General features: G+C 40.9%; 1 protein-coding gene across 6 annotated transcripts in view; it reads right to left on the bottom strand.

The window, feature by feature from the left end:
• The window catches only part of cntfr (ciliary neurotrophic factor receptor), a 213,475-nt gene that overhangs the window by 117,088 nt on the left and 82,243 nt on the right, over positions 1-14,144 (bottom strand). For 5 of the 6 annotated variants that reach the window (XM_027278571.1, XM_027278569.1, XM_027278567.1 and 2 more), the window contains one exon: positions 6,055-6,136. In XM_027278571.1, coding sequence (XP_027134372.1) covers positions 6,055-6,136 — 82 coding nt within the window. Of the gene's footprint in view, positions 1-6,054; positions 6,932-14,144 lie in introns of those variants that run through there. The other variant, XM_027278566.1, reaches the window with a different exon arrangement.

The following is a 14,144-nucleotide window of genomic DNA, read 5'->3' as shown; positions in this document are numbered from 1 at the left end:
GAAAGTCATAGCAGCACGTGTCGAATGCTCAAGAAATAAATACAGCTTTGACAGCTGTAATACCATGGAATTAGTGTGAGAGTTAACCTCCTACTCTCCCGCTGTCTCTCTTTTCCCTCTACCGTTCTGTTTCCTGATCTCTGTCTCTCTTTTCCCCCCCTTCGGTCCTCGAGTTCAGAGTGATTAGATGGAATTGGTGTGAGGTAAAGAAGCTCAGCAAAGGGCAGAGATGAAACGCACAAAAACGTTTAGTGACGGTGGTGTAGCGTCAGCAGCCTAATGATGTCATGGACGATAAATCTGCTTGGGTGATTGATTGAGAGATGGGAGAGGAGAAGAGGAAGACAGGAATTGATTGAATGGGGGAGAGAAAAAAGAGATCCAGAGAGAGGGAAGTAATGAGTTAGCCAAAAAATTACAGGCAGGAAAAGAAGAGAAGGAAAGATATGAAGGAAAAAGTGAGAGGGTGACAAGTGTGGATGGTGTGGAGAGTGAAGAGGACAAAGTGGAGAAGAGAGCGAGACGAGAGGAAGGAGAGTAAATAGAGAGGAGTGAAGACATAAAGGGAGAGGGAGAGGGAGGGAGGGCATGATTATGAGTGGAAACATTTGTCCCTCAATCAGGATATGGACTCCCATAAATAACATGCTCTCTCAGTCAACGGTATGATGTCACCGCATTCACACACACACACTCTCTCTTGAACACACACATATTACAAGGCGGAGATTGGGGGTGAAGAAGGAGAGGTTGCAGCACTGCTGCTATCATAAAAAAATAAAAATAAAAAAAGAAGCAAAATAGGAAATTCACTCAAACTCAAAGCAAACACCACATTCCCTCGCTCTGTGCTTCAGTTTCTTTATTCTTCTTCTTCTTCTGCTGCACTACTGGATGGTCGTACTTTACTCATCGCTATCCTCGGTTTGTGTGTGTATTCTTACTATTTACTGTGTAAGACACAGTATTAATAATATTGTACTGATTCGGTTTGGACTTTCTGCTATATCTCAGGATTAAATTGAGATAGGGAGAAATGCACGCACACAGAGGGAAGGACAAAGAAAGAATCAGGGGAAGCAGAGAACGACGATTAAAGATGCAGAGAGAGACAAAAAGAGATTAAGACAAATAGAGGAAGAAAATAAAGCTCATTTTAGCCATGAATGTGATCAATCTTCAGGTGCTCAATGCATGAGAGGATTCGCCTTGTATGTAATGTGAATGATTGTATCGCCACTGGAATAGAATAATCTGGAACAGAGACATCCAGAGGAGTCGTGAGTAATGTGTTTCGTTTGATTGGAAAATCCAACTTTTAACTGTGTATGAAGACGTATTATAATACCTGACTCAATACAGACCTGTCGAAAACCTACACAAAACCGGCATGCAGAAAGACCTGATCCAAAAGGGACCCAATTATAATTAGACTCAATTCAAACACACACAGAGAACATCAAAACCACAGCGGCCAAAAACTGTAGCCATACCTGTGCCATGGTCAGAGCTGATAGAGTGCTGCTGGATCCACTGAGGTATTCGAGACATTGAGAAGACCCAAGACCCGTGGCAATCAACCATTTTCCACAGCAGCCATTTTGACGTGGAATAGCGGGGTCAACACAGGTGTTTCCAATAATACTAATTAAACTATTAAGTTTGTTTCTGCTTTTACTATTAAGGTTCTGTTCCATTTATTGCAGCAGAGACTTTACAGTGTGCGCCACAGCAGCACCCTGACTCTGTTTGATCTGAACGGAATGGAACCTTGATTAGTATCATTGGCAGCACCTGTGTTTACCTTACTATTTCATGTCAAAATGGCTGCGGTGAAAAAGGTCTATAAAGTAGGACCCCATGTGAACTAGAGTGAAGAAAATTTTGACAGGTTCCTGGTTGTCTTGGCTTCTAGAAACCAAGTGCACCCGTTGCAAACTGTCATGTGTTTATTTGTCTATATGTGTTACCCTGAATGCAAAGACAGATCTACTTTAAAGCAACATATGTGGAATATATAATCTACGTGGGTACCCTCTTGACCTTTTTTATTGTAGTATCGTGCTTTGTAGACACACAACTGTGTGTGCTGTAAACTGTTACTGTTTAAAGTAGCTATGAAAGCTGTGATGTTCTATGTTTTCTGTGGGGATACTGCAATGCTATCGAAACATTTTCCCTAAAGAACCACAATGAATGTAGAAAAATAAATCAAATAATGTGATCGTCCTGATTATGGGTTTGCTGTTTGCAGTGAACCATTTGACCTGTTAGCAGTGCAATCTAATACTAATGAATAAAAAGGATGTTATTGATCCTTGAAGGGATTTTCTCTCCTCTCCTCGACTATAGCGAGGGTTCAGAGGTCAGGGTCAGCAGGGCAATACTACATGTCTGCTACTAATGGACAGCAGGGAAATAATTCACACTTAACACAGGTGCTAAAACTTTAAAACATTACAAGAAATTCATATTGACTGTTGTACTCTTTGATCTTGGTTTTTATTGGCGGCGATGTTATCAGTAATGTTTATTCTAAAGTAACGCTTCATATAGATGACAGGGATTGTGTGCGTATACCATAAGAACTGTCTGAATAACTGTTATCAACATTGGCCCTCTCTGACTGTGTATCTCCCACGCTCTCACTTTCTTGTCTCTTCATCTGTCATCTGTTCTGTATTCTCTCATGTTTTTCCCCATATCTGTCTGGTGTCTACCCAATATCTTCCCTGTACCCCTCTAACCATCTCATCATCTATTTCTCACTGGCAATCAAAAATCAAATTCACATTCAAGGAAGCTTAATTGGCATGATCTCTGAGTCTCACTCCCTTTCTCTCTGCGGATTTATAGCTTTCAATTATTTTCTTTTTCCCCCATTGTTTCAAGCGATGTTTCATTAAGGGACTGTCATTTCCGTTGCTTCCATCTCTTTTTTTTTATGAGTCAACATGAATCACATTACACAAACTGAATGGAAATGGCACATTCAATGAACTCTCCTCACAATCAGAAAAAAAGAAAAAGTGAGGAATGATGCAGTACTGGTGTAAGTCTACTTTGAATGACATTTGTCTATAAAATTTGTCAATAAAAGATTTTATTCATGTATTTGTTTTTTTTGTTTTCTGGTTTTGAATAACAGTTTTTTTTTGCATGCTTATTGTGCTGAGCCTTATGTTGCATTGTTTTCACTGTAAAATACTTGTGTTCTTATTAGTATTTTGACTATTGCTGAATTCACAATTCCAATATTTATCTTTAAATGAATGTTTGAATGAATGTCCAGAAAATGTCCAACATTTACTGGACATATAGCAGCTTCCATGATATTATTAAACTCTCATAAGAGCATTTCTTCTTGAGCGTGTTCCTTCTATTGCTGTAGTTTGTGTTCTCTACTTTTTTAAATGAGCTCTTGCCATGTTTGCTCCTCTGTCTCTCCGTCTTGTCTTGCTCCACCCTGTCTCACTCACTGTCTGTCTACAGCTTCCAAACAGTATTGACATCTGTATATGTGAGGCTTGTATCTATTTGTTTGACTCAGCCTGTGGATGTCTTCTACTGGTGTTTTTCATTGTCTTTGTTTGTCAATGATCGCTGTCATTAATTATGAAATCTCAAATGGATTTCCTATACACACCATGTCTGCATGGAGACACACTCAAGTACACACAAAGCCACCGGTGTGTGCCTTCTTCTGTATGTGCATTTTGTGCAAATTGAGTCAGTACAGCGGGGTAGAAGGGGGATGAACTCTCTTGTTAGGTCTGATTATGTTTGTATGTACACATCCATTGCTCTTTTTGTCTGTGCATGTGTGTGTGTGTGTGTGTGCGCGCCTGTGTTACACACTCTTTACCAAGTGAAGCATACCTCAGGGAATCCTGTCAATCAAACTGGCTGGCAATTTGTCAGTGAAACAAGTCTCTTTCTAAGATAGACAGATGTATATATGTGTCTCTGCGCGACTATAAGGGATATATATATGTGTGTGTGTGTGTGTGTCTGTGTGTGTGTGTGTGTGTGCGTGTTGTGAGTTGTAGTGTGTACAGGTTTGTGCAATTGTGTCGTGTATGTGTGAACATGACAGCTAATTCTATGTAGCATGAAACATAAAGGCGCACGCGCACAGTTCTTCCCAATCACAGAACTGACAGCTCTCTTTCTTCTATTCATGTTTTTCATTCCTCTCGCTATCCATATCTGTTATTTCCTCAGGGGTTCCCCTTTCACCTTCTTTTTTCTCTCTTTGCATTGCTTGTTCTCTGCACCACACTCTCTGCTTTTATGAACAGCACAAAAATTAAAAATAGATAAGGATTGATTGGTACAATCTTAACTTGATATATACAGTGAAGCTTGTCTGCTGTAACAAGATTTCCAATTATATATATATATATTTATTTATTCATTTAAGGGATATCGAATCGTATCATAGCTAATAGCTGCTACTGAATTCAAGTTTTTATAATAATAATGATAATAATAATAATTTGTATTTATACATTAGATTGCTGTTTATGTTGGATGGTGAAAATCTTTTTTCTTTACTGAGTTGTTGTTTGGGGCACAGCTTTCTTTTTTTTTCTTTTTTATTTCCTCAGTGCTCTATCCTGCACATTTTCCCATCAGACATCAATTGTTGCTCTCCCAGACTTCCATTCTCAATCTGTCTTTTTTTTCCATTTGCCTTCCATCACTTCACAATTTTCTCAATTTCAATGTCTTCATCTCCTCCTTGTTTTTCTTTCCATCACCCTCTTTCACTTACCTTCTCTGCTGCTTTCACCTAATCCACAAAGACAACATTCCTATTTCCTAAGACATTTCTTCTCTGTTTGTGTCTGCCCTCTTCAATGTGTGTGTGTGTGTGTGTGTGTGTGCGCGCGCGTCTGTGACTCTCGTGACCTAGTGATGTGCGTCACTAGAGACTTATTGACTTCCTTCGACTCTTTCTTTGGGTCAGCTGACTTAAACAGACTGACCTCATTGGCTAATAAGCCGAGGCCACTCTTCACTAAAAGTCAAGTGACAAACTGACTCCTCTGTTAAACACACACACACACACCATTTTGCACACATGGTCTAATTTATGGTCATGCATCGTATGTTAACTCTCAAAAGAGCAGTCACAGCATTATGTAGGCCTATTCAGCTTCTTCTTTTTCCTCCCTTAAACCCTCTGCACACAAATCATTTGTACTTTGCTCATGATCACCAGTTGACCTGACTGGCTTCTTTGTTAAACCGATATTTGTTATGGAGGTAACCTTGGTAATGTGGCCTAAAATATCAGCATCATGCAGCGAGGAATGACAAGCTCGTTTGGTAAGCTATTGTTCCTCTGTTTGTAAAGAAGAAGTGGATTCTGGCTGAGCTTTCTCACAGGTACATTTCCATGTTTTCTTTTTTTTTTAAATTATGCTGCACCTTTGACCTCACAGCGAGTAATCAGCTACTGGAGCTCAAAGTGGCCCTAATGGCAGACAGCAAAAGCACAGCTAACATCCAGAAACACACAGTAAATCTGCCTCCACAGGGGCTCAACTAAATCACAACAACAACAACTGGAGCAAAATCAATGCAGCATCTCAGGCAGCATAAAAACAAGTTCATGCATAAAAGCAAGGCTGTTGGCTTTGTCAATGCAGTACACACTGACAGACACGCATTGTAAAAGCATTATGAAAGAAGACCATTTGAGCAGAGAAAAGGTGAAATTATTATTAAGTGCAGCTGGATACAGTTGAGAGAGGCTAAAAAAAACAGACTAGAATGTAGTAGAGCGTCAATAGGAGCACCACACATAGAAGTGCCGCAAGACTAGAAGAGAGAAGGGCAGAAATAATAGATTAGAAAAGAGCCAAGAAGTGTACAAGAAAGTTGAGAGGAAGAGAGGAGACAGCCTAACAGCATTTAGAAGAGAGAACAGAGAACACTTGGGTTTGTCCAGACAGGATAAAACAAGGAGAAGTGGAGTAGGCCTCGGCACAGAAGAGGTTCAGTACTCTAAAGAAGTAAAAGAGGAAAATAAAAATGCATACTCACCAAGCTGACTGCGTCTTTGAGCGTAGGCTACCACCACCGCGGCGAGAACTACACAGCACAACGATGTCACAAGGTTTGCCATCTGTAGACACACACACAGCAAAGTCATCGGCGTGAGCGCGTGCGAGACAGACAAGAGAGCCGGCGAGTTAAGTGTGTCCGCCTGTCGTCCTGATTGACTGACAGACCCATAGACGCCTACAACACCATGAAGGAGATGGAGAGATAGCTGCTTCCTGTCCTCTCTCTGTATCTCTCAGTGTCTCTCTATCTCCTCTCACTACTATGGTCCCTTGAGTGGCCTTTTCTCCCTCCTCTGCTGTTTCCTTTCTTCTCCTCAAACTCCGTTATTTCAAATGGCATTCCTTTTCTTACTTCTCTGACTGTTCTTATCCTTTTGACTGTATAACCTCTTTCTTTTTCCTCTCTGTTTCTCTCTCCCTCTATTTTGCTCTCTCTCTCTCTCTCTCTTTCTCTCTCTCTCTCTCTTTCTGTTCATCAGCCTAATGGGTCCATCCTCTCTGGGATGGGCTATGGCCAGCAGCTCTTAAAGGTATAGCACACCATAAACAAACACAGCTTTCATTTACAACAACAATACTTGATGGGCATCCCGTCACCTCACTGCTGTTGTTATTTTTTTATGAAAGGTGAAGTATGATGGAGATAAAGATGGCGGAGGTGAAAGGTGCTCTCATCTCTTGATTTCTTTATTCTCTCCTCAGGTTTTTTGTTCCCTGTCTTTCAGCCCTTCACTCCTTCCGTCTTTATTGTCTGGCTTTTTAAACATTTAGCCTGTTCCCTCTTCTTTTGTTCAAGTTCAACATCACGCTCTCTGAGATTGAAGACAGATATAAAGTAGATCTCAAGAGCTCTGTCTAACCTTAAAAAAAAATCTCTCTTGCCAAGATGAGAAGATTGATTTTACTCTTGTGTTTATGTGTAAATACAAGTCTACTGCAAGGAGCCGGCCAATTTAGCTTAGCACAAAGACTGGAAACAGGTGGAAACAGCTAGCCTGGCACTGGCTATGATAACATTCACCTCTTTAGCTCACTAATTAGTGTAAGAAGGACAAATGTAACTGCTTTTACTGTTTAAAGGGTGTGAAAAATTAGCTGTTTAGAGGTGCCAGACAATTTCTTGGTCTGAACCAGTTGCCGAGCAACCAGCAGTAAGCTTCATATTTAGTGTACAGGCATGGGAGTTGTATCAATCTTCTCATTTAACTCTTGGCAAGAAAGCAAATAAAGCACATTTTTGAAAATATCAATATTTTCCTTCAACCTGGAAATGAACAGAAATGTGAAATAGTGAGGATGCGTGTTGAAGGTTTTTCTTGACAGTCGACAGTCGTTTGATCTGCCCAGTGCATCTCTGTCGCGGCAGGTTGCCAGACACAGTTGGTAGTCAAAGGTTTTAGTCTCCTAGTCAACCCCGCGGTGACAGCAGGCATGGCGCCCGGCTGTAGGCCACCAAGGAATAGTTCTCTCATGCAACTTCCCCTTTTTACATTTGTGTTTTTGTGCAGCTAAAACACAAAAGATTAATTAGTCAGATTTAGGAATGATCCCCGTAAAGAAGCTGCCTTTTTGCTTTCTGGCTTTAACTACTGTAGGGAGGTGAAAGGTCAGAGGCCGGGGTCAGTGCCGACATAACTACACAGCTGGAGCTTGTAGGGATTCACCATCGTGTTCAAGGACACTTGAGCAGCCTGCCAAGAAAGGGTCTTGAACCCGAATCCCCCTATTAAAATGTGACCGCTCTCTTCTCTCTCTGAGCTTTTCCTTCTGTCTGCTCTGTTCAGTGAGGAGAACAAGTTGGCACCCTTACAGGCAAAGGTTTTCTGAGGGTCTGCATGCTGCTGAGACTTGCAGCGAGTAAGGTGCGTGTGTGTCTGCGTGTGGAGAACAGGGTGAGCACTCAAAATAGAGGCAAAGAAAGGAAAGTGAATTTCCTTGTTCTTTTAATGCCTGACTCCAGCTGTCACAAACCACTGTCATGTCCCATTACCTCTATTTGTTTCTCTCCCTCTCCCTCTCTCTCTCTCTCTCTCTCTATCCTCTTTGTTAACATTGACCATGAACGCCACTACAACATGTATAAGCGTCCCAGAAAGAAACAACTGAGTCATGTCCTGCTGATGCTGACTGACTTTAGAGAACATGAAAAAGCTTTTACAGTCCGCCGTAAATGTCAAAAGGCAATAAAAGAGTCTAAGAGATTAAACATACTAGGAGATGTTTGTTTTTTTTTATGTCAAAGCCAAACATAGTAATTAGGAGAAGGTTATCCTTATTAGAAATAATTATGAAAGTAGTACTGAGAAAGTCTCTCTCTGCACTCACTGCTCCACCTGTTGAATAGATCCAAGCTGAGTCTGTACTTGAGTTTTTAATCTGTTAAAAGTTGAGCCTTTGTGTGTGTGACCTGTGACTTGAAGATGGAAACAGTGACTGCAAGTTTGCTAGCATGCATGTGATTGAGAAATGTGTGTTTCTCTGTGTGCGTCTATGTGTGTGAGTGATTGGCAGCTCATATGTATTTCATCTGAGCAGATATTGAGGAGAGTGACAGGGGGTGAAATTAAAATTGCATCCCTTGTCAGAGAATCACAATCCCCATCTACTCTTCAAGTGCCGGTTTACCCATCAAAATCCAAATGGTGTGCGTGTGCATTCGAGATTCCCTGGGTGCAGACGCTCTTGTGTGCACGCTTGAAACTGTGGGGGTATTTAGAACGTCTATCAGCAAACAATACAGTTTTGAAATCTGACAGCTTCAGATTGCTCACGTAATGACAGCCCACGGGCAGTTAGCACTGCAATCACACAAACTCAATACAATCCCTCCTCCCTTTAACCATCCATCCATCCCTCCCCTGACCCTCCCATTTATTCTTCTCTTCTTTTTCTTCTTTCTTCTTGTTCCCTTCTTCCATATTTATTTATTCATTTCTTATTGGAGGGGAAAGGGCTGAATAGGCGTGATTCTTTTGGCTGCTTAATTAAAATATATAATTCATCGCTGCGTCAAATGATTTTGCCTCTGCATCTTTGTGGAGTCCGATTTGGGAACATTTGCATTTAAATTGGAAAGCCAGGAGGGAAATACACTAGGCGGGCTGCTGTTTGTATGTGTGTGCGTGTGGGTGTGTGTCTTTGTGTGTGTGAAGATAGAAGGCATCCTTCTCTTTAAAGAAACGCACATACGTTCTCTTTCTTCCTTTCGGTGGTCTTTTTTTTCCCTCTCTCTCTCCTACAATGTGAAATGTCCAAAATCACACAGGAGCACTGGTTGGCCAAATGGCACAAGAGAACATCCTGTAATGGGAAACTTGGGAGGGTTTGTCCCTTGAAATGACAACTCTGTGTCAGCTTACAGTCATATGTTCAATCAGCAAGTTTTAGCAGCCTCTACTTGCTTATTAATTATAACCCACAGTGGGTTTAAACTGTTAAATAAATCACTGGATGATAGACACAACAAATAGATCCACTTTTATTCTCTCCATGTCTCTTTCTTGAAAAATAAATGAATAAGGAATAAAAAAAAAATAAAAAAAAATCCCCCTATCATCGAGCTGTCAGAAATAAAATAGTTCATTACAAATGTGTCTGCTGAGAAAATAAAGAGAAGCATCCTCCTGGGTAGTAAATGAGCTCTGTGGTTTATAGCAAGAGAAGAGTTTTGAGCCCTCAGGAACATCAACCACAGCTATCAAATGTACAGAAGAAGCTAACAATAGATGACTTGAATTGTTGTTCTTTAGGCCAACAGCAGGAAGCTGAAGATTGCTTCAAAGTGAAAAATGACACCTGCTCTAACTAAATGTTTTCAGTATAAAATCAAAACAGTTATTTCACTTTTAAAGGTTATGGGACGCTATCTTATTCTGCAATTCCTTTAGGGTGTGTAGTGAATTGAGATTTATGGATCGTAAAGGCAATTAAAGTGTATATGATGCTGAGACGGTGGTGTATTATCCTGCTGGGAGATAATTGGAGGTCACCTGGTTTTAAGATGCTGAAACACTGTGCGTCTGGCACCACGATCATGTGAAAAGTCTGTAAAATCACACCTTTCGCTGCCTGCATGCTTTAAACACTGCACGCTGCAACACAGCTCACCATCTGGAGGAACGGGCTGTGCTCACAAACAGGAAAGAGAGCCTCATATAGTAACTAGGGATAGTACAAAACAGGCAGCCGCACAACACCTTTCCTGGAGCTAAAGCATAGAGCCTCCTAAAGGAGTAAACGATGAAGAATGACTAGGAAAACTTGCCTAGAACAAGGAGGAAAGGGTGAATATTTCCAGATACTTTCAGGAGAAATATTCTAATCGCATCATCATAAAAAGTAAAACCTTGAAAGTCAGAGGTACGGCATCCTGTCCAGGGGGTACACCTGTACATCAAAAAGAATCCTCATTGCAGAAATAAGACCCCCTGTTCTGTGCAGCACTCAATGAACTCACTCACTGACTTGCTTTTGACACGTTTGTCCTACCTCGGGGCAATGACACAAAAGCAAGGTTTTTTTCCAAGCCAATGTAGACAAGAAATTTTATCAGCAGTTTTTTTTTTTTTCACTTCACAGTGAGAACTCCAATAAATGAAGACGAAACTTATTATCTACTATTTACCTGCATTAGACCTCAAGAAATGACATGACAGCGACAGTGAAGTAAAACTAAAAACTTTCTGAATTTCACAAGGAATGCAAAAATAGCACTTTTTTTTCATAATGTAAATCAAAAAGTTCCTTGAAAAGTTGATAAAGCTGTAAAGAACAAGACAAATGGCAAAGAAACAGTGATAGCCTCAAGTTCTTTTTTTCTTTAATGATGAAATGTGTGAATAAGCGACAACGTGTAGGAGTTTCTTCATTCTTGTTCTAATGATTAAATGTCAAATGTTATAAAGAAAGGTCCACTGTATAAGAATGAGGCTGATCTATTTAAAGAATATGGCAGAAATGGAATATAATATGCATAACATTGTTTCCATAATGTATAGTCCTCTGTAAGTAAAAACTGGTATTCTTTTGTTGCCTTAAAATGCTTTTTTTTTATTTTATTTTATTTACAGATGCCACAAGCTGTCTTCCACAGAAGTGTTTCTACAGTAGCCCGCAACAGACTAAGTACTGATTCACTATGCGGCCTTTTGTGGGGGGGTTTTCACCGTCACCTCCTTCATATTACAGTAGGAAAGGAGAGGCTGAGGTGAGTTGGTTTGGACATCGCGGTCCTTGAAAGGATTAAGAAAAAAAGGCCTGAAGTTTTAATCATAAAAATCCACAAATTCAGTGCAATTGCTTTCCTAAAACTCTTAAGGACAGAATTAACTTTTATCTAACTAACTGACAGGTGTTTATCCACACAGGATTTGGAGCGGTAATTAACTCAAATGTTAATGAGTTTACTGTGCCTGTGACCCCCGACAGCCATAATAGCAGTGGGGAAAAAATGGATTTCTGGCACCTCATCCATCAATAACTGTCCTGCAGATGATCCTTTTTGACCAAACACACACGTTTACTTGCATACACAGCCACATAATCACACATAACTGTTGCCACTGTAACCTTTAATGTCATGCTCCCTCTCCAATAATACAACTTCTTCATTCCCATAATGCTTTGCTATGCTTGGCAACACTAATTCTCTCATCAATCATGCAGGATTGCTGCAGATTACCCACAAGCGCCGAGGTGCGGGGTCCAGCCTGATAGTGTGTCTGCTGGCATTTTGAGCAACGGCACACGCGTACGCACATACGCGTACACGCACATACACCCACTGATGTGCACAGTTGGCATTTGGTGCGGAGTGTTGATAGCCGGACGGCTGTGACCTTTTTCACAGTCGTTCTGGCTATAATTGCTCGCTAAAGACAGCGTCAAACGCGACTCAAAAGTTAGTAAGGGTCACGCCCATAAATGCACGTGCACACACGCAAACACACATACGCACACGCACACACACACCCGTGTATGTGCATGCGGATGACGGCACTTGGCTCTGAGTGATAAATTCAGCCATTGATCACATGTGACTGCCCTCAGCTGGCTGAGATTTAGAGGACCTGAACACGTCAGCTACTATGTATCATGTGTCCTACAGCAGGGCTGCTGCTGCTGCTGCTGCTGCTATCTAACCTGTGCGGTTACACAAGTAGCCAGTGAGTGCACAAACTGCACACCTCATGTGGCCGCGGTATGAGCTCATCCTGGGCGGATGCTGTCTCTGATAACTTATGGGTAGCGTTTGTGTACCCTGAATTAGTATTGAAGCCTCATATTATTAAACACTTGGTCGATCACTCCATCCTGAAGCTGTATGTGAATAAACAGCCAACACGCAACCTGTACCCTCATAGATCATTGGGCCTCATCATGCTTATGTCAGCTAACAGATCTCTGATGTGCACGTATGAGTGCTTATCATGTGGGGTTTTTTCGCATTTGAGCATGACTGTGTGTGTGTGTGTGTGTGTGTGTGTGTGTCTCTATCTCTGTGTGTATGTGTGTGTCTCTGTGTGTATGTGTGTGTGAGAGAGTGTGTTTTCATCTCCACCCAGCCATCTGGACCTCCTTGTGTGTGTAGAAGCAGATTTAGGTGGTTAGAAAGCTCTGGAAAAACACAGTGTTACCTCCAGCCCTCTCACCTCTGAACTCTCTAAGTGTATCAAAGCTACGAAAACAGAGCACTTTGTGTGTCTGTGCGTCTGTGTGTGTGTGTGTATGTGTGTGCGTGATTGAGCGTGTGTGTGTCAGCATTCTTACGGCCTATAAGGCTTTGAATGATGGGTGTAGACTCCCCTTTGTGAATAGGGAGCCTCCAGAAGCTGCACAGCATGTGTGTGTGTGTGTGTGTGTGTGTGTGTGTGTGTGTGTGCGTATGTATGATGGAGAGTGTGATGTACGGGCTGTGATGTTCTGAACAGAGGTGTTTTTACAGGGAGTTAATCAGAACCAGAGCTGAGGCCTTGCCCACAGTGGATGAAACACCCACCCACCCACCCACACACACACACACACACACACACACACACTGTTAACCTAATTCTATAACACTGACCTGCAGCAGTTTCTCACTGATATGCATGTTGATAAAAAACAAAGAAACATTTTAAAGTGCACTGCTACCACATGCCATTGCTATCTATTATATATAATCTAAATAACAAATAAATGGTTAGCGTTATTTCCATTACATGGATCTCTTGATTAATAATCCATCCATCATTGGCTAAAAAAAATGTCAGCTGCTTGCTTTGTCTGGCAAACAGTCCAAAAACCCAACGATTTCACTTCCAACCAAAGTAAAACACATTAAAGTCTCAGATTTACGAAGATGAAGGCCATGAAAGTTTGGCTTTTCGATCAGTTAAATGACTAATGATTGACCAAGTAATAAATATAATATACTTATAAAACTATACTTTTGTAAAACATTACACACAACCAAACATAAATATGTTTTCCTCCTAATGAGATTTTCAATTGTGCATGCTGCATTGTGTGATATGATTTATTTGATCAATGACCAATAATCATGAGGTACCCTTTGCCTTAACTGCTAAAATAAGTATTAAAAATTGTATTGCATTCATATAGTTTAGTGTTCAGCAATGTGTTTGGTCAAACCCCCGATAATTTACAGAAAAAAGGCCAAAGTTAATGCAGCAGAGCCACAGATCTCATCTTTTTCACTTCACACATTCTTCTTTGTTCTTCATTCCTATTTGTCAAAACCTGCCCACAATGCAACTCGGCCACTGACAGTTCAGGCTGAAATTCGAGGTGTGATTTAGGGTGGCACAGGCTAATGTAGCCTTGAGCTTCTAGACTCAACCAGAAATAATGAGCAGGACACAGAAATAAACTCACTTGTTTGTAATTCCACTTCCCAGTGATGTTGATGGGTTTTCAGTGTTTTATTTCACAGTTTTATTCGGACCCCTGAATAAAACTGTAGTGTTAGACTTGATGTCACATATACTGTATTATAATCATACAAACAACTCTTGCTTAAGACTATTTATTGTTTTAGTTTTTTTTTTTAAAACCACACAAAACACT

This window comes from Larimichthys crocea, chromosome IV, assembly GCF_000972845.2.
Source record: "Larimichthys crocea isolate SSNF chromosome IV, L_crocea_2.0, whole genome shotgun sequence".
NCBI classification, from domain to species: Eukaryota; Metazoa; Chordata; class Actinopteri; family Sciaenidae; genus Larimichthys; species Larimichthys crocea.
This window is presented reverse-complemented; position numbering and strand designations above follow the sequence as displayed.